Genomic DNA, 22,490 nt, shown 5'->3' with positions numbered 1-22,490 from the left:
CAATCAATAAAAGATTAATGTAGCTCAGTTTTATAAACATTATATTTATGTTGGTGCAATCAATAAAATATTATTGATTAACGTATATCTTAGAACCAATTTTTTCCAATTTGATGGTTTGATCTATGATTTAGCATTTATGGACATTGATAATCCATTTAGCAAATTTCTTCGCCTATTCGAGCCTCCCATTTACACCTCGAGAGGTAGAAAGAATTACAAGTCTATATTAATTGGTTAGGTTTTTGGTAATTTGATGTTTGATTAACTGTTAAGCTTGTCTATGACTAACTTTGAAAGCTATTGAAATTTGCAAGTTGAAGTTATTCACAAGTTAGGCAACACAAATTTGGTCTGCAAATCTATTTAAATCTTTCTTATTATAATTTAGTATTTTAACCATCAGTAAATGGATAAAACTAATTAAACCAACAAAATTTAAACACATTCCATACTTTTATCAATGATTGATAAACCAAAAAACAAATAAAAATAATCTTTTAACTAATCACCCCAGGCTCGGATGAGCGTTTTCAAAGTCACTATCTAGTTTATGACTTGATGTTGCAGTCAACAATTTCTAGTGTTTTAATAACCTTATTATTGTTATTATATCATTATCATCTAAACTGGTACAGCAAATTTAATTTAAATCTCAAAACAATACAACTAAATACTTTTATGTACATATCCCTAACTAACTGTCCAGCTGGTCCTAACCAATTTTGAGATCATTGGGGACCAGGCCCTGGTCTGGTCTGGTCTGCTCTGGTCTGGTCATTCACCCACAAATTATGAACCATGACAGATATAGCCTTAAAGGAGATTTAATTGTCTGTAAAACAACCACATGAGGAAGCTACCAGTTCCTCAAATATGACATGAAAATATCAAAGATTTCACACACAACATAGAAACTTATACCAAGAAATAATAAAATTTATAGAAAATCCAATCGTACAAGACTGCGTGCGGTTTTTAACAAAATAGTAAAGACGGAAATACTCAACTAATCTCCATGTAGTTGACACAAATGATGATGAATCTAAAATATAACCTGAGTAGTAAACATTACAAATGTATAATCCGAATCATACAGTAGGGGGAGTAGTAAGTAACCAAACACAAGTGAACCTTCAGTCTCTAACAAAGAATCAAATATTATTATTAATATTTCTTGTTCGGTTCGAACACGTACTTGATTAACGACTCCTTGATCGACAACAACTCCGGGAACTCCTTCTTCAACTTTGTTGCATCCAACTCGTTATTGCTTCGTGGGGCCACTATCACTTTCGCCTGTTCTTCCAATGTGAAATTCACCCACTTGAATCCCGGGTTTATGTACTTCTTGTACATTTCAAGAATCTCATTGTGACTCACAACCCCAGGATTCGTAAAGTTCCAGATTCCCCTTAGATTCCGTTTTGCCATCTCGATTGAAATCGGTAGAAGTTCATCCAAAACAGACATGCTGTTTGGTATGTTCACGACCTTATCATAACGGGCTATTTTAGTGATAAAATTGCGTGGGTTGTTAAGATCGGATGATATCGGCATTCGGACACGAAGCGTGCAAACATTATCATATTCTTTCAAAAGCTCCTCAACCTGTGAACAAATGAATAGACGGTTATATATATTATATTACATAAACGGGCTCGAGCCTGCTCACGAGCCTAAACGAACTTCTTATTTATAACATTAATACATTATAACAAAAAATAATAAGTAGCATATACTTGGTATATAATTATAATATAACTTAATAAAATAAATAACAAACGAGCCAAGCTCGAGATTTAGAAATAGAGCTCCATAAACCTGAGCCCGAGATCCGTTTAGTTAAACGAACAGAGTTCGAGCCTAAACAAGCTCAGGCTCCGCTTGGCTCATTCGCACACTTAATTGTAACATATGAATTATATACTGCGATAAAATAACTAATAAGTAAACATTAAACACTAATTACCATGGCTTTGGTCTTTGAATAAAATGACCCGATAAAATTGGGTTTGTCTTCTTCCTTAAACCCGATTCCAGAACCTTCTGGATGTTTAGCATCATACTCAAAAATGCATCCAGTAGCAAAATTGATCATCAACAGCCCATGTTCTCTACAAACATCTGCTAAAGTAAGTGTGCCTGAAACGTTGGTCCGAATGGTCTCGGTTTTATGCGATTCACACCAGTCAACATTCGGTCTACCAGTAACACCAGCAGCATTGAAAACATGAGTCGGTTTAATTGCTTGAATATCAGCCAAAAGCTGTGAACGGTCCTCCAAGCGACCTTTTCCATACTCGTATTGAATTTGTTGCTTTTCGCATAATTTCCCGAGTAACCCACCGATCCAACCCGTTTTCCCATAAATCAAGAATTTCAAAGTTGGTTTCTTGGAAATTAAGCTAGTTTTTGAACTCGGGACCTGAACACCGATCTGAGAAGTATTGATCGCCAAATTAGCCGAATCAAACTCAGCTATTTCAGGCCCATCAACGACCCGATCAACGCCACCTGGCATCATTAACATTCTTGGATGAGGAAGAAGTGCACCCGACACATCGCCCCACCAATTAGGGTTACTCGTGTACCATTCAATAGTCTTTTTCAAACCCTCTTCCCAAATTGTCCTTTCAGACCAACCCAAGCTTTTCAATTTCTCATCATCTAAAAAGTATCTTTGATCATTAAACGGTCGGTTTTCAACAAACTTGATGCTTGAATCAGGATCCATGTTAAACAGCTTGCACATATCTTTTGCAACATCAATAACTCTTCTTTCTCTTTTGGTCCCGATGTTGTAAACATGACCAACTTCACCTTTGTGAAGAATCACTTCAAAAGCTTCAGCAACATCTTCACAATAGAGATAACTCCTCACATTAGAACCATCACCATGAATCGGAAGTGGCTGACCTCTCATAGCTAACAGAATGAACTTAGGGATAAGTTTTTCTGGAAACTGGTTTGGGCCATAAACGTTGTTTCCTCTTGTGGTGATTACAGGTAGCCCGTATGACCTGGCATAAGCCATAACAAGCATTTCTGCACCGGCTTTTGTAGCTGAATACGGGTTTGTAGGAAGAAGTTGTGAAGCTTCATGGTTACCAACAACAGCATCCTCGTCTGTTTCACCATACACCTCATCTGTGCTCACATGAATAAACCTTCTGATCTGCCCCGTGACTTTGCAGGCTTCTAGAAGCACATGAGTGCCATAGATGTTATTCTTTGTGAACTCAAAGCTGTTGCCAAATGAGTTGTCAACATGAGTCTGTGCAGCAAAGTGCATTATGGTGTCGATAGACTCGGTGATCAGCAGGTAGTTGACCAGATCAGCACTACCGATATCACCCTTCACAAACTTGAAATTGGGAGATGATCTGGAAGGGTTGAGGTTCTTGAGATTTGAACAGTAATCAAGCTTGTCAAGAACAACAACCTTGTAATCAGGATAGTTTCTGATTAACCGGTTAGCAACATGAGAGGCAATAAAGCCAGCAGCCCCTGTGATCAGGATGTTCTTCGGTGTGTAACTAGCCATACCGGATCTGTCCATATGTAAACAAATCAAAATTTAAGTAACACCTCAAATGATGAAAACCTTTATGAAAGCATAATTGCCAAATCTAGACATCGTTTTAAAGAAATACAGGTAAGGTGCAAACTACCCAAGCCATCGCAAGCTACTCGAGATCAGATCAATAAAAAGCTCAAAATGAGCAGATCCTTTTCATATTTCCACCCGAACCCGAGCCTCAAATAAAGCTCATTTAATGAACCTTAATGAAAACCTGTATGGGAAGCTCGTTTAGGCTCATCAAGCCTTAATGAACCTTATATTTTTCCAAGTCTGACTTGTTTTGGACTTCTATGTATTAATTTCACACTACACGGCCGAGATTTGGCTCGTTTGAAGGCACTACACGTGCTCGATCCGAGCTTAGGCTCGTTTAAGGTACTACCCGAGCTCAATCCGAGCTTAGGCTCGTTTTAAGGTTTTTTCTCAAAATATAAAAGTAATTAATTAAAAAAACATATATAAAAGTAATTCACACGTTGAGCTCAAACTTTAGAAAAAGAGCTTAAACGAGCCAAGCTCAAGCTCTCGTAAGCTAAAACGACCTGATCTCGGACTCGGCTCGTTAACACTCCTAAATGCAGGATCACTAACAAACTACAAAAAATGCAAATCTAATTGATCACCAATCTCATTAACCCTAGAAAATAACATCCTAAAATCAGATAGGGTTTATAAATCATAATCAACTAATCTAATGAGAGCATGATCAACATCAACATCATAATTAAATGCTGAACTACCCTAACTGCCTAACACTAATCAGATCCAAAATCAAAGAAAATGACGATGAAGTAATACACAAAACCGCAGATTAAACCTAGATACGAACCAGATCTAGATCAAATTACGCATTAACTCGTATCGAATTGAGGTTTAAACGAGTGAGTTGGATTCACCAAATTAACACACTAAACCAGATCTAAGCAAATCATTCACTACAGAAGAAGAAGAAGAAGATCGAACAAGTTTCGGCAAATAATGTGTAGGTAGATAAATGTGAGCTTACATGATGATAATAATAAATGTTTAATGATTGGTGTGAATAGCAGATCTCGACCAGAAAGTAAGGTGATGAAGAAGAATGAGATCACGCAAGACTCACGGAACGGTAACCGACGCCCTCATCGATACATATATATACATGTATGTATGTATGTCTCTATGCTTCATGATTCTACAAATTATTTATTTCCAAATTAATAATATGCGAAGCTTATATATGTGAAAAATGTTTATACCTTGCATATAAAATCTACATCTATATAGAAACCTATGTGCTTGTCACTTTTATTCTCATACTAATTATAACAAATTATTTGACTATTAATTCATTTGATTAAATATGGCAATTTATTAATAGTATTTATTTCAATCTTTAAAAAACAGTTATTTATAATTTTAATATCTATAAATTTGTCAATTCCTTATTTCCTAAACTAATTAGTTTTGTTGTTCATATTATATAGTAAATGATTTAAAACTATGCAGTTAATTTTGCTAAATATAATATTGTATACACGCACTAATTTTACATTATATTAACTATTTGTTTTTTTTAATTTCAAAAATTTTAACGTGATGCTGCTAAAGAAAACAAAAGGAAAAAGTATGTAAAAGTGGAAAACTTAGTTAAACACTAAGGAACTAATTACACCGAAGAAGTTAGATTGATGTTGAACATGATAAAGACGCGCAAGTTGAAGATAAATAGAAGTTGAAGAGAATAAAGAATAAAAGATGAGGCTATGATAGAGATTGATGAAGATTATAAAAGAAAAAAATAAATAAAAAAATAAATATAAAAAGTGATATAAGATAAATATAAAAGATTTGAGTTATGAGGCTCGACAACCAGACTTCCATCATTTTCAATATGTAGGCACTACAACAAATCTTATTAGATTCATCGACAATCTCATCCCTTCCAATATAATTAGTAAACTAAACATGTTAGTGCGTATCTAAATGGCGCCCTATGAGAAGGTAAGAACCGGCCAAGTACGATCCATTCTTTATGCCTTGGCTATGCAACACCATTTGTGGTTTGCGCGTTTGTGCTGACGGCTGTGGGGGCAGAAGCAATAAAAGATGGGTGTGGAGGAAATATAAGGATGTTTATAAAAAGGATATTGGTTTTTAATACTTTCAACTTTTACCCGTTGGTTAATATCACTCCCAGCTTTCACTTTGTTTCCCATCACTCCCGACTTTCAACCTATTTGTTTTTATCACTCCTCCGTTAACCAACGACTAACGGCGTTTGTGAATATGCTGACGTGGCTTTTTTTTTAATTAAGTCAAACATGAGGTGGCATGCCTACTTGGAAATTACTTTTTTTAATTAAGTCAGACATCGGATCTATTATACAACTCAAACCAATATCCGACACGATGTATTGCAGAAAAAATAGAAGTATTTACAAGATGGATGCAGTGATGATGTGAGTCATAACCGACACGTATGTAGACTTTTCTAATTATAAATTATCTTATAAACCAAACCCTAGCATCTTACATTTTATTAGCCTCTCTACATGTTTCACGCATATAGTTACCTAATCCCTTTGTTTACATCCAAAACAATTGCGATAAACACCTCCCAAATTGTCGCAACACACCATTAAAACATAGTTTTTATGTTATATATGTATGTTGAAAGTTGTAAAATATTTAAACCGAAACAAACTAATAAAATTTGAATTTGAGAAAAGGATGTCTTGAATTCAAGTCCAATAGATACATAGATTAAAAGAAATTTACCCCTTAAAAAACTAATAAAAGTTTAACATTAGTGAACATTCAAAGTTAATAAATTAGCGACTTAAAAGAATAATCAAAATTAATATGCACTAAATAAATGATAAAGACACATGTATTTATTACCATCACATGCAAGTATGAGCACACGGAATTCGGGTGCGTGGTTCTTACCACGTCTCCGCTATCCCACCAAAATTTATGTTTACTTAAATAAGTGGAACTACCCACCTCTCGATCAAAACATACAATGAAAACAATGTTGGTCCTCAAAATTTTCACCTGTTTCACACTTGATGTTTACTTCCTTAGAATATGTGATGTGGAGGAAGTTAGTTAATCAAAAAGTAATGTCATGTCACTGTCATATAAATATTGAGACATTAACTAACCAACTAAATAAACAAGTGATATGATAGGAGTTAGTTAACCAAGATATTAAAAAAACAAAAAAATTATGATTGGCTGAAATAGAAGTGGATTTAACCTTTGTGAGCCCTCTTGGCAGGGGAAGAAGGATGGTGCCTGGTAAGCGGTATGGTGGGGAGTATAGTTAAAGGTTGATGTGGAGGTAAAGTGACGCCCCATGCACCTCCGCATCACATGATCTTGGATTTATAGATTTTTTATTTTATTTCGAATATGTCGGCTTGAGTTGTATGATAACTCCGTTGCAATAAGAGTAGAAAAAAATATAAAATTCATATTTTGATAGCTTCCTTCTGAAAAATCTTTCTACACATCTCAATAATTAAAATTTAAATAAAATAAAAACATCACAATATAGTAACAAATATGTTAACTGTCATTCAACATTAAATGTTTTTTTTCCGAATAGTACACCTTTTGATTCTTTCAGTCTTGAAGAGAGCATGGAACTTTATACTAAGTGGCTCGTCTCCGACCCAATTATCCAACCAAAATAGTTCTAATGTCCAGATTTGGCAATTATGCTTTCATAAATAAAGCTATAAACAAAGCTTTATTCAACAACACACTAGTATTGTAACACTAGTATTGTAGAATATGATAAAGAAAGATATAAAACAGCTCTCGTTCTTATAGGTAAAAAATAGAGGTAAAATGGTGGGATTAGAATGGGACACATGTTGCTCATTCTCGTTGTGAGACAATATAGTTTGATAGAGAATAAAGAATAAAAGATGAGGCTATGATAGAGATTGATGAAGATTATAAAAGAAAAAAATAAATATAAAAAGTGATATAAGATAAATATAAAAGATTTGAGTTATGAGGCTCGACAACCAGACTTCCATCATTTTCAATATGTAGGCACGTCATGTGAGAGGCACACAAATGGGTTAACAACCAGACTTAACGAGGTTAATAAATTCGGGTTTAATTGCAAGTGAAATGAAACAAGGACGAAAATTGCAAACTTGAAACTACTAGACTAAAATCACAGATTTGAACAAACCACAAGGACGAAAACCGCAGTTCACTGAAATACGTATTATAATAAAGAAATAGTGAAAAGACATGTCTACCCATGACTTAACAATTAAATTTAATGGGGTTAGTGATTTGAATGTAACTGGCAAGAACTGGGAAACGTGGATGGTCCATATGCAAAAAACAAACTTTTTGGACTAAATTCGCATTATTTGTCAAACCAGAAGGACGAAAATGACACTTTACTCTAAAATTCTAGCCGTTCAAAAATAAAGTTTAGTTAGAGTATTCCCAACCCATTCCCTACCGTATATCCAAATATATCATATAATTACACTAAAAATCACTGCAATTTCTCTATCATGTTTAATTAAATAATACATTTTATACCTTTATCATTATATTTTCTCTCTTTTCTACTTACAACCACTTTAAAAAAATATTAAAAAATTATACGGTATGTATAATGAATCCCCAAATTTAACTTTCCTATATAACATTTTCTCTCTCATCTACTCACAACCACTCATAACCATACCATATTATTAATTAATTTCTCACATTATTTTAGAGAACGGGTTAGAATGCTCTTAGTCCTCTTGGAAATTCGCAGAAGCCACATAAATGCAAGTGACGCCCAAGTGTCATTGTTGACTATAGTGGGCTAGACGTGTGAACCGATTGAAACAATAGGACAAACATAAATATATATATATATATAGAGAGAGAGAGAAATGTTAAAATAAAAAGTTATCTTTTCCTAAAAAGTGTAAGAAACATCTTCCACCATTAGATAATAAGGGTAGGATTATAATCTTAATTTTTTTTCTTTTTATGGTATGTAAATTTATAATTAATAAAAAATTATTATACATCCAGTATTTCTTCCTTATTATTCGGGATTTAGTTCACAATTAATAAAAAATAACAACAATTGATATAATCATGCATGATCGTGATTTGTATATTCATTAACAAGATCTTATTATTAATCTCCAGGTTGAGTTAATTGCGCCAACTTGTATATTTTAAACACACCAATATATTTGGTGTGTTTCTGGTCATAGCCAACACTAAGAAAAATAACAAATATACGAGAAGACTTTTGATGTGTTTCTGTCACAACTACACAAAACACACTATAAAACTATTAAACAATAAAACCGATAAAACCAATAATATACTGAAACTCTAGAAATTGGGGGTTTCACAAAAAAAAAACAATTGGGGGTTTTAACAACATAAAACACACTGTAACACAAAACACACTGCCAGAATTGAAAAAAACCCACCGTCGGCTTCTTCGATTTCCTGTTTATCATCGCCAATTATTGAGACGATTTTGGGTGTTTGAAATTATATAACGTGTATTTTTTAATTTTTGACGAGGACCGACTATATAGAATCTCACAATTTTTTTGACGTGTTATTTTAGGTGGAATAATTAGATAGTATTTAGGTAGTTGAGTTTATTTTGGAAGTTCCATATAAAATTGCATGAGAATAGGAGTTTCCATGAATATTACGTTGACATTCTGCATGCTACCAATTATTTTATGCCAAAAATACCCTTTAACACATCACTTTTACCCTTTAAAATAAAACACTCCACTAAATCATCCCACATTCAATCCTATCCATTGATTACCAAGATCCTACCACTCACATTACTACCTATATTTTTTAGACACACTCCTCCTTTTACAATAACCCCTCCATATATATATATATATATATATAGATTTAAGTTCAAGAAAAAAATCATTTTAATGCAAGAAATGTAAAAAGTTGTTTCAACCAATCAAAAGTTTTCTTTTCATTTTTCTTTAAAATTAAATCAAAGGGAATAGATAAAGATTAAATCATATTGTTTTTTTGGTAACTATTTTTTTTTGGTAGTTTCAATTTTTATTTTGTTAATATACTTAGTTATTATTTGAATCTAAAGAAGTCGTTTTTGTATTGACATTATCTTATTATTGACATTATCTGCTCATGTATCCCGTATATTTGAAAAAGATTAATAATATTTATTCCGTTGTTAATATATTATTTTGTTATTTAAAATTAAAAAACAAATCGTATGGCATTAATAGATCATCATGATATCATCTTATTTGATTACACATATTTATTTTTAATTAAATTGAAACTTAGACTTCAAGACGAATGAGCATCATACGAGATAACATTTAGATCGCTTTTTATTTTTTTTAAATGTTTTAATCAAGTTTAAAAACATAAAGATTCTTTATTAATATACAACTACACATGACTCACATTCACCTAAAAAAATAGTCTGTTCATTTTTATTTTCACCTACACGTCTAATATTCATCTACACATAACTCATATTTGTCTACATATAAAATATTGATTACATAAATAATGGAAATTCATATATATGATTATGTCACTTGTGTAGTAGGTGAATTTGTTGTCATTCACCTACACAATGCAATAATCGCTACACAACGAAATAAAACATGCATTCCAACTTTATGTTTCAATTAAGTTTTGAAAACATAAAGATTCTTTACTAATATTCACCTACACATAACTTATACTCATCTAAACAAAATGTTGTTCATTTTTATTTTCACCTACATGTAACTAATATTCACCTACACATAGTTCACATATGTCTACACTTAATTGATTAAATAAATAAGGGGAATTCATATAGATGATTATGTACCTACACAGTGCAATAACCCCTACACAATGAAATACTCCATACACTCCAACATATTGAAATAATCCCTACAAAATTCAATACGAATATTATTCTCTGAAGTTTTTTTTTTTTTTTTTTACATAAAAAGAATTCCTACACAACCAATATAAGAATTATTCACTGAGTTCAAATAATTCCTACACATGTCAATATTAGCATTAATTGATTATAGCAAAATAATACTTACACAACCTACATAATAAATAAAATAAAACAAAAACACTTTATGTAAAAGTTGAAACGAAAATCACAAAACAAACTGACAATAATCCTTATAAATCCTTACGCAACATGTTTTTAACTAAAATCCATTTCTACATTATATTGAGACCAACCATAATAAAACATTGAATTAAATGGTTCTTAATTCTCGCCTTTCTCTGTCAATTCGATTTAAACAATTTGTCTTATTTTGGGAACCCATCTCAAAGATTGATTTGTTTGAAATGAAAGAATTAGCTTAAAAAATAGGAAACTATTTAATGAGATTAAAGAAGCTCACATTTAATATTTAAAAGGATTAATGTAAAAAATGTCCATAATGTTCTTTCTTTTAAAAACCTTCTATAGTTTTTTTTTATTTATTACAAGTTTGTCATTGTAATTATATGCCAATGATTAGATAAACTAATGGCTTAGATTGATTTCTCGCATTTCTCGCAGTAAAACGACTTCTCTCCTGAACCATCCCCTATATATATATATCGATCTTTATATTCATACTGAAATCAACAAAGTTGTTCTTTCTTTTGACAAATTATAGAACTTGGACGAGGCTTTGTAATACCCGTTTAATTGATATAGATCCACGTTCTCTAGTAAAATAAAAATGATATATATATATATATATATTTTCAAACGGCAAATCTCATTAACTAAAAGAGGCCACTAACCCGCTAACATGAAGCGACCGAGGGAGGTACGACAAAACAACAACAAAACTCTTCAAAAGACGCAAAATTACAAATCGAACTTACTTTATTTATCTCAATCTAAATATTTGTCAGCCAAACGCATTAAAATTAAATTTAAGATTTTAAATCTAACAAATTACGTACCCTTGATTCAAAGAGTTTGTATTTTGAAAGACAATATTATATTCACAACCGGGATTGGCAATTCACTAGACCCTGAGTAATCGAGTTTTACAGAGAGCAACCATACTTATAAGTTTACAATATCAAATTACACCATTTGTTTCAACTGAATCCAAAGTCTTTCGATCTAGAATTATTCAAAGAGATCTTATCAATAATAGAGAATAGAGGTGCATAAATCGGGTTTTTTCTAATACCCGGTTTTGGGTATGGAATCAGATTCAGGTTTGACCGGGTATTGGCAATACCCGGGCCGGGTTCACCGGTTCAGGTCCGGGTGTTCTGTCTAAAAACCATACCTTATGCACTGGGTTCAGGTCAGGTATAGAACCGTCTATTCTAAACCGGGTATCTGAATAACTTATTTTCGGGTGTAGAAAACACCCTATTTTCGGGTTTATTAAGCTTTATTCTAGGTATTTTTCGGGCATTGATTGAGTTTTTTAAGGGGTTGCACTTTTTTAGGGGTATTTTTCGGGTCATTTTAGGTATAGATCGGGTATATGAAAAACCCAATATCAGGTATTGGAGAACCCGGTTATGGTATGAAACCGGTTCTGGTTTTCGAGTATTACAAGGTACAAATCAGGTCCAATTCTGGGTACATGTTTTGGCACTTAAATGCATACCAATCTGTACCCTACGGGTAGGTTCAGGTAGTAAAAACCTGGTTATAAAAAGGTAGCGCTTTTGGGCTTTTATACGATGTTACTAAGATACCTTCGTTTTCTTGATTTATGAACTCTCTTGAAGCCCATAATCATTAGCGGTCACATTTAAACATCCACAGCCTTATGTATCCGCCCATTAGCAACACGGTAACTACCAGCATCATCAACAATCCATATGACTCAAAACGTTAGCAGCCTAGCCCAATGATAAGCAGCTACCAACTCCTTAATGCATTCTCACAGGCTCACAGCCAAACAAAAAAGAAAAAAAAAACATTTTTATTTAGAACATAGTATCCAGTTTCTTATAATTGAGATTTTACATATGTATCTTTTTAACTACTAACAAACACTCTAATCCAACTACAAAATCTATGTCATTAACCCTTAACCTCAAGTGGAAAACCAAATTTTACACACTTTGATACCAGTAGACCGAAAATGCTTTGATAGTAGTTAATTTTTTTGACAATAATATTTACACTATAACATGGGAACTGATATGATCCGGTTATTGATACTAACCAATCACCAAATGAGCTAACCCGCAACACGCCCGTTTGAAAGACCCGCACACCATATCAGATTTGGATTAAAATTGTTGCAAGAGTATATACGGTTATCTAATAAAGATTTAGATATACCTTTTTTGTTTATTTTCAATTGTTTGTGACTTAGCTAGGATTCAACTCTTCTTAGTTTGTTTCCTATTTAATGTTTCCATGTTCTCATAATCAAAATCTTACATTTTATCCATGGGCCTTGCAACATTTTTTAATATTGGTTTGAGAACTCCTCATTGAAACCGGTTTGGCACATGTTAAAACTTAATAGAACTGTTAAAAACAGCTACAACCAGCACAAATCCTTTTTCGCTAGATCAAAACCAGCTTTGACCATCTTTGACCAAACACGAACCGGTTTCAACCCAAATTGATCTGCGCCCAGAGACCAACTTGTGCACCTAGGACTGATTTCTTAACTAAAATATATTTTATGTATTTAATTATTAGTCAAGAGATTATAATTATTATATTACAGATTACGTTTAAATTTGCATTTTATTTTAAACCAGTTGCTTAATTTTGGCTCACAGTTATATATCATGTTTATGTTCTTATTATTGATGTTATAGATATATTTAATATCATTTTCAGAATTATATTTTTATCATATAGGTTGTCTACATCAAGTAATAGCCAATTATTATTCAAATGAATGGAGTGGATTCTTTAGATTTCCATCACATATTTTTTAGGACAAAAATGTTACAAAGTAGAAAAAATCTAATAAGTACAAATTGCCAAGACTTGCAAGTCAAGTCTAACTTGAAAAATTGAGACAATCAATTAGTTTGGCCCCTTAGCTGTGATATTTAAGTCTTATTTGCTATATACAAAAGTCAAATCTTTAAAATGTTTACTGTTAGGGTTTTACCTTCGCTCCAAAAAAAGATATAGTAATTGATTTACTAATTACTACGCAACATAATGAAAAATGATTATGCACGTTCAAATATTAACATCAAAGGATAACCAATTTTAACAAAAAAAACTGTTGCTATGGGAAGGCTGCTATGATGTTTCCATCTAGAGCTTCTCCTGCCTGTTTGTAATTTGCGAAACCGAAGACCGTTGGTCTTGTGACTAAAATCTAACGTGTGAATAAGAATAAGGGTTTCGTCAACAGTATAAGAGAGGTATTTAAAATTTGGAGTTTGTAGATAATCAAACAATCCATGTTCATAAATAACATTCTAGAATTTTAAAGACATCAATAAAAAAATAATAAAAGATATATATGAGAAGTTCAGATCTGAAAGGGTGAAAATTTGAGACAAATTATCATTTTAGAGGTGAAGGTATGTATAAACTGATTGTGAATCAGAACTGGTTTTTGACTCGAACTGCAACCAATCATGAAACATGTCTGGTCAAACCGGTGCAGGTTCTAAATCGAACCACTGGTTTGATATTGGCTTGAAAACTTCTTTGTTGAACCAGTTAGGTGTTAGGAACAAGTAAAAAACAACCGATTAAAATTGGCTTAAAACCGAACCAATCCTTTTCTACTCGAAAACTTATGTATAAAAACCAAATAAGTTTGAACCTCAATTATTTTATTTTATTTGTTTGTATTTCTAATATATACATATATAAAGTTTGGAATTGACCAGACAATTTGTCAGACTAACTATTAATATCAATGTGAGCCTCGTCTACTTCACAATTTGATATAACATAATGGAAAATAAGATTTGCCATAAATTTCTTCATCTCATTTCATTTAGTTTATCACTTCTCCTACTATGGTTAACACTTACAACTTCCACAACCTTTGGCCACCGTCTCGTAGCGTTGGGTGCTCATGATAAGTGTATCGATAAGGAGAGAGTTGCTCTTCTTGATTTCAAAGCTCACTTGCAAGACAATAATGGTATTCTTAGTACATGGGTAATTTCCAAAATGGAAGAAGATGATGATTGTTGTAAATGGAATGGAATTAACTGCAACAACCAAACGGGTTATGTTACACGTCTTGACTTGTCCAATGATTTTAGCGAAAATAGTCTTCGAGGTAAGATTAGCTCTTCTTTACTCAACTTAAGCTACTTGAGTCATCTTAGCCTTGCGGGGAATTTGTTTAATGGAACCATTCCGATTTTTATAGGTTCCATGACTCATTTAAACTATCTTGATATTTCCTTTAATTCTTTTAGTGGAAGCATTCCCGTGTTCATTAGATGGCAGATCTTTTGGTAATCTTTGTAGTTTGAAATCTTTATATATTGGTTACAACTCTGTTGTTGTCAAATTTCCTGATTTCCTCAACAACTGGTCTGGATGCACATCAATTGCATTGCAATATTTGTATGCTTCATACAGTCGGTTCACTGGTTCATTAACTGATGAGATCCGAATGTTCTCCTCACTCGAATATATGTACCTTGATCATAATGAGTTAAATGGACCAATAAGTAAAAATGTGTGGGAACTACCCAAGCTTCAAACTCTTGACATTTCTTCTAACTATCTTAGGGATGCCATCTCTGAAAACATTGGGAGATCAAAGCTTCGTAACATTGATCTTTCAAAGAACTTAGTTAAAAGTGTTCTTTTCGAAGATCACATGTCAAATCTTTCTTATGTAGTATCTATTGATTTGAGTTCATGCAAACTAGGGCGTAGCTTCCCTAAATAGATTCTGAATCTTAAAAATCTTACTCATCTTAATATTGGCAATAATAGAATTTCCAACACAATTCCTGTGGAGTTTTGGAACATTTGGCATTCTCAATTGATATATTTGAATATCTCAGTCAACAACATTAGTTGGGAAGTACCAGATTTAGTATCCAACTTTGACCCTAATTATTCCTCAAGAATAGATATCAGTTCAAACAACTTTTATGGTCATATAGCGAATGTTCCATCTACTTCAGTATATTTAGATCTTTCCAGAAACAAATTCCATGGAGGAATATCCTTTTTATGCCAAATGTCTAATGGTTTTTTAGTATATTTAGACCTCTCACATAACTCATTCACTGGAAAACTTCCAGACTGTTTGTGGCATTTCAAAGAACTCGAAGTTCTTAATTTAGGATACAACAATTTGTTTGGAAAGCTTCCTACCTCTGTTGAGTCATTAGTTGGGTTTGAAGTGTTGTCTTTATACAATAACAGCTTCTCCGGAAACTTGTCTTTGTCATTAAAAAGTTGCACGAAGTTAACATTTTTGGATTTAGGGGCCAACAAGTTTACTGGTAAACTGCCTTTGTGGATAGGGGAAAGCTTATCAAGGTTGTATGTTCTTAGTTTAACATCAAACAAACTCCCAGGACCGATCCCTTTACAAATATGTCAACTTTCAAATCTTCAAATCCTGGACTTGTCAATGAAAAATCTTGATGGAGTTATACCCTCATGCATGAATAATCTAACTACCATGGTTCAAGAAGGAATCTTACATCAACAAAATGTACATAGTGTTTTGGATCCATCGTCCACTTTAACAGATAGAGGGGAAATTTACTTTTATCCCTTTTATGTTGACCAGAAAATGATCCAATGGCAAGGAAATATACGTGAATTCAGCACACGTCTAGGACTTCTCAAGAGCATTGATCTATCAGGAAATAATTTATCAAGACAAATACCTTATGAACTAACCGATCTCCATGGATTAATAGCACTGAACTTGTCAAACAACACACTACTTGGGATGATTCCATGTAAAATTGGTGTTATGAGAAATCTCTTGGCTTTGGATTTATCAAGAAACAACCTTTTAGGAGAGATACCATCAAGCATGTCCGAGATGAATTTATTAGAGTTTCTAGATGTGTCTTTTAATAACTTGTCAGGTAGAATTCCATCTTCTACTCAACTCCAGTCTTTTGAACCTTCAAGATACACAGGAAATGATCGACACACTACTTGGGATGATTCCATGTAAAATTGGTGTTATGAGAAATCTCTTGGCTTTGGATTTATCAAGAAACAACCTTTTAGGAGAGATACCATCAAGCATGTCCGAGATGAATTTATTAGAGTTTCTAGATGTGTCTTTTAATAACTTGTCAGGTAGAATTCCATCTTCTACTCAACTCCAGTCTTTTGAACCTTCAAGATACACAGGAAATGATCGACTATGTGGACTTCCCTTAACCAAATACTGTCTAGGAGACGAAGGTTCAGAAGTACCACAAATGGTAGTTGAAAGAAAGTATGATGGGAAAGAGTTCAATGAACTTTGGAGATGGTTTTACATAGGTGGTGCCGCTGGCTTCCCTATCGGATTTTGGGTGGTGTGTAGCACTTTACTTCTCTATCGTCGTGCGAGATATGTTTTTTTTCACTTCCTGGATAGCTTGCAAAACATGGTTTATGTCAAGGTGGTGGTGTTCATTGGAAAATTGCAAAGGCTTTATTACAAATAGGTTGTCTCTTGTCTATTATATTTAAGTTGTTTTAAACTACTTAATTGTGTTAGTATTTAAGGATACAATGATAGTGGCTATGAAAGTTGTAATATTAGACTTCTATGAGTCCCCTTTATGAATAAAGTTGTCACAAACACCATGGGTGGTCATTGCTCTGCCTAGTGTCAAAATAGAATAATCTAAGGTATAAAAATATTTGAGAAAATTCCTGAAATGATTCATTTTAGGAGAGAGAATCTTAAATTAGCCCAAAGTTTAAAATCTTTCCCATAATGTCCCTACAAAAACTCACGGGGGCGACACTTTTGGATTCCATCCAATAGATTTCGTTACCCAATAGTATATTGTCACGTGTTATATGTCTGACCCCACCCACTAGTTTTCTAACCAAATCCATCGGACCTGTTAGATTTAGTAGCAAAACCATCTCCACGAAAACATCGATCCCGTGATGTTTTATCCGGTTTCATCTCCCCCGTGATGTTTTATCCGGTTTCATCTCCCCCGTGATTTTTCCAAAAGTGTCGAAAATCATTTTTTTAAATTCATTGGACCGGCCGAATTTCACGTGAGTTTTATCTTGGAGACAAATTTCAATCAAACCTCTTTTCTTGTTAAAAATTCAATCTTTTTCATCAACTTTGAATCTTGCATCTCACTGTTGTTCAATTTGTGGTGGCTAACACACATCCTCTTATTCTACTATAAAATCTATATCATTGTCCAGCACAAGATTCAAACCCAACCTCATGTGAAAAAACAACATTATACACCCTTGATACCAATGGGCCGAACACACTTTGGTAATTACATTGTTAATAGTAATATATTTAACCTAATACATGGAACATAATCAAGAGATTATTCATCTTCATCTTCATTCGTTCCTTTAAAAAAAATGATTCTTGAGAAACCGATAAAGACTTCTTCCTTTAACAGAAACAATCGCATCAACCTTCATCTCTATTGTGTTTAGAAAATACCTGACATAAAATTAATCGACAACTGCTAATTGTGTTCATTATAAAGTGTAAGTTGTTTATGATCATCTGCTTCATTTCTTTGTGTTCATCTTTTAGTCTGGTTAATCACTTGTTTTATTGTGATCATGTCAATCCCCATTCTAGCTGTTTGTTTGAATATTATGTTCATTAGTTGTTCGACATGCTCTAGCCTGTTTGAACACAATGTTCATTCGTTAATTATTTTCATTATTATGCATGAGGTTGTTAATCAACTGATATAAGTCTATTTATACATCTCGAATCCTATGTAAAGTTTTGTTTCTTTAATGTTTTGAGTTCGGTTTAGTTCGAATTTTGTTTTGTCTTTTATTATTTAAGGTTTTGAGTCAAGTATTTAATATGTATCATGTTTTATATCTTTTGGTGTCTTGCATGTTAAACTTAATTCTTTCTATCATTTCATGCAAAGTTTATGTTCGTTTTGTTCGTCAATAATTACATGATTAGTTCATTTAGAGTTTTGATTTGTTTTCGTGTAGTTGGTAGCTTGAGAGTCAAGGTAAAGAAGATCTAGAAGGTTCATGTCGTTGCTTGGAAGCTAAGGAAGATATCTAAGATGATTAAGCAACAAATAACAAGAAATAACACAAAAAACTCGTGGGCTACTCCAGAAGGGCGCTGCGCCGCGCTAAGGCAAGGGCCAAGGCGGTCACCGGGCGCCTAGGCCTTCTGGTCAGCCCATTTTTGCAAGTTCAAGCCCGATTTCTCGATATATAAACATCTTAATACCCTAGCCGATGGGAAGCTTGATGGCAGCCGATTTTGAGAGGTTTTCCAAGGTTTTGAAGGTGATTTGAAGCTAGGAACCAAGGAGGATCAAGAGTTCTTTCATCCGGGTGCTCAAGGATCATTTGCAAAGGGTTTTATCGCTCTAACCTTCGTTCCTTGTTCATTATTTGTCATGTCTTTCCTCTTTGTTTTTAATACTTGTTTATGATTGTTTTTAATAATGATTCTAGGCTAGACTTTATGTCTACCTAGGTTTGATGAACATGTTTGACGCTTGATTGTAGGTTCCCAGCCGGATCTACACGAGATATCGCGTACTACGTAGGTGCGGAATCCCTACGTAAGACGTTACGAGTATAGAAAACAATACGAGCTAACACACGATACGATAACCAAACACACGTTGTATTCCAACCGTAAACACGTGATACAATGACCACTGAATACAAAACTCTCTGACTCGAATACACGAATAAACAAACTCTCAATCTATTGAATAAGCCGTAACAAACAGCTTATATAGACACGACAACTTCGCCTGGCATGTTCAGGCGAAGTTGTCCCTAACTTCGCTTGTCTAACAAGTTCGCCCATATAAGCGAACTTGTTAGTAATTTCGCTTACATACAAAACTCAAATCTAACTAACACGATTACAGACACTCGACACTGAACTACTGACATCATGCACCAACAGACTCCCCCTTGGTAGTAGCTTCATCTCTTTAGCTTCAAACACGTGTCTTGTAATCTTCAATCTTCTATCTTCAAGCATGCACTCCTTCTCGAACACAAACCGAGACAACTCTTTGATATTTCCTCGCTTCGTCTTTCCAAGCAGGAATATAAAATATCTTCTTGTCATTCAACACCTGCAAATCAGCTTGCGATAAGTTTACCAAGTGCATCGGATCGTACACTCTAAGCACCTCTTGTTCATCTTCGTCTTCCATCACTGCCTCAGCTGTCTCACAATCTATAAACCACCACTTCAGGTCTTTAAGCACATCCTTGGGCATTAGCTTCATCGGTACTTCTTTCAAACACCGGATCGGTTTATACTTCATGATCATCCAAGGCTTTCCATCAGCTCTCAAACCTCTATCCTTGTCTTCAACAAGTTTTCCCTCTTGTGGCTTCAACAGCTCAAATTTCTTCTCTTTTATACTCTCTTTCCACACAATTTTTCCAATGACTCTAGCCATATTATCGTCATTTCTGTTTATCAATCCCAATCTGGCTAAGTCTTTCACTTCACATTCTGGCAGTGTATTCAACGATCTTAACATCCTTCTAAAGTACTGAACACCGTCATACCTTTTAATCACGAAGAGCCTCAACTGCTCATCATATATCCAACATATAATCCCTTTCTTCGCTTCAGCATAACCTTTAATGTTGTAACTCTTCTTAAACATTGTAGGAACCGCCGGTTTCTTCGTTTTGACGAACCACTGAGCATAGCCTTCCTTCCATCTAGGCTGCTCTTCCCATTCAGACTCATCACTTGCCATCTCTTTACTCATATCTTCTTTCTCAACATCTGGAATGTCATGCTCCACATTCTCCTCTACTATCTCTCCCTCTTCTATCTCTGTATCAATCACAATCTCTTCACCAATCTTCTCTATCACATCACTCGGTAGTACATCATCATCACCAACCAAAACATCATCCATCTCCTCTACATCAACCACCACCACATCATCACCACCAGCTGCAGTTGTTGACTCCCCCTGAGTTGTGGAAGTTCCAAGAGCTTGATCAGTTCTTGGCAACCTCACCACCTTCATCTTTCGATGCATTGGGATCATCGTCTCTATCATTTCGTCTCTTGGTCCTCAACTCGTCGCCTTTACAGCTCGTCTCCCCCTGAGATGCCAAGAACTCCTTGAAAGCATCTATGATTTTACCATGTTGTACCAGCAGGGACGACTGCATCTGATTCTCTGTAACTAGGCGCTGAATAGCCTGGGTCTGGATAAGATTAATCCTTGACTGCTCTGCCACGACCCGTTCCAGTGCTGCTATTCGTTCTGAGTCTGATAGGGTTGCATCGAAATCGAACCTCATATGCGATAAATCTTGAGTGTACTGAGGAGGGATTTCCGATGTCACCGGGACCTCAGAAGTAGAGATAGACGTAACCGCAGGTGGTATCGTCACCGATAGCCCTGCAGTGGCCACAACAGTCGACTCTATAAATTGTGCCACGACCTCCGATGGAGTAACGGTCGGAGGCGGCAATGAAACGATCTCAGGAGTCGAAAGTTGGAAGGTAGTGGGTGGGAGGCCAAAAGTAGATGAGGTAGCCACCACGGGAACAACCGTAGCGCTTGGCCTTGTAACCTGTAGTGATGAGGGAACCATTGTCATACCGGATAGTGCTGGTGGAGTGAAACGTACCACCCTAGAGCTCTCACCGGCTCCTGATCCTGCACCTATCCGTTCCCTTCTTGACCTCCGGATCAACTGTTGTACCTCTTCCTCATAATCAGACTCGCTATCATCATCTGTTCTCTTTCTTTTCCCATGTAGTCTTTCTCGAGTTACCATAATCCTTTTTGCCTCTGCCACTTCATCATCAGAATCTGAGCCAGCCACCGTTGTAGCTGCCCTAGTAACATTCACAGTCGAAGCACGTTCAACCGAGACCTGTACGATTTCCTCTGGATCCACCCGATCCATATCAAAGAAGCCTTGATCACCAAATTCTGTATCAAGGTCCACGTTCTCCTCCGGTGACACAACAGGAGCAGCAGGTATAGCTTGAGGTGCTCCTGCCTGTTGTGGTGCCGGGTCCCTAATCTCGTCCCCTCGAGCAGGCACATACCCCGGGTTGATCAAGTACCCAAAGAGTGGAGTATGTCGAGGACGAAGCTCAGGTTTGCTCCTCGCACTGGAGGATCTACATTGGGCGAAGATCCGTTTGTTCACACTCTCAACGTATCGGATCGGACGGCGCTGAGGAAGCGTTGGAGCAACATGATTCAAGATCATTTGTAGGAATCTTGGATACATGATGAATCGCTCACGTGCCATCGCTCTTCGTTGACGATCAATCTCATAAAAGACCATCTGACTAAAGCTGAATCGCTTGTTGTAAGTCAGAGCAGTCATCGCTGACTGCATGGTCGCGCCCATGCCATCAGTGCCCGCCTTTCTCCCTGACATGCATACAATCATGACATGCATGAGAAAGCGCCACTGGTCAAGTAAAAATCCTTTCCTCCTATGCGTATCCCCTAAGGGACCAGAGTATCCCATTCTCAAAAACGCTCCATCACGGAAAGGAGCTACAAACTCTGTTGGATCATCCCTTGTCTCATTCCCAAATCGTAAAGCCGCCCGGATTTGTTCAGAAGAGAACTGAACAATCTGATTGTTGACTGTTGCGCGCATCACCGGGGGCTCGACTCTACAGTCGTATTCCACTGTCTGCCAGAAATCCTCAATATTGGGCAAGGATATTGGCAGAGTTGTTGTAATCGCGTGGAATATCCTCGAGCGTAAAAGAAATGTGATGATTTC

General features: G+C 35.0%; 2 protein-coding genes across 2 annotated transcripts; one reads left to right on the top strand and one right to left on the bottom strand.

Moving 5' to 3' along the window:
• Positions 1 to 1,037: 1,037 nt before the first annotated feature.
• Positions 1,038 to 3,662, bottom strand: LOC143636394 (trifunctional UDP-glucose 4,6-dehydratase/UDP-4-keto-6-deoxy-D-glucose 3,5-epimerase/UDP-4-keto-L-rhamnose-reductase RHM1-like). The gene is made up of 2 exons (XM_077103997.1): positions 1,973 to 3,662; positions 1,038 to 1,611 (listed from the first exon to the last, which is right to left on the bottom strand). The coding sequence occupies exons 1-2, from the start codon at positions 3,560 to 3,562 to the stop codon at positions 1,168 to 1,170; spliced, it is 2,034 nt and encodes a 677-aa protein (XP_076960112.1). The 5' UTR covers positions 3,563 to 3,662; the 3' UTR covers positions 1,038 to 1,167.
• Positions 3,663 to 16,729: 13,067 nt separating this feature from the next.
• On the top strand, positions 16,730 to 17,203 carry LOC143636372 (receptor-like protein EIX2). Its single transcript, XM_077103985.1, has one exon. The coding sequence runs from the start codon at positions 16,730 to 16,732 to the stop codon at positions 17,201 to 17,203; it is 474 nt and encodes a 157-aa protein (XP_076960100.1).
• Positions 17,204 to 22,490: the final 5,287 nt, after the last annotated feature.

This window comes from Bidens hawaiensis, unplaced genomic scaffold (genome assembly GCF_021521415.1).
Source record: "Bidens hawaiensis isolate Kalapana, Puna unplaced genomic scaffold, B.hawaiensis_p1.1 tig00007902_1, whole genome shotgun sequence".
Taxonomy (NCBI): Eukaryota; Viridiplantae; Streptophyta; class Magnoliopsida; order Asterales; family Asteraceae; genus Bidens; species Bidens hawaiensis.
This window is presented reverse-complemented; position numbering and strand designations above follow the sequence as displayed.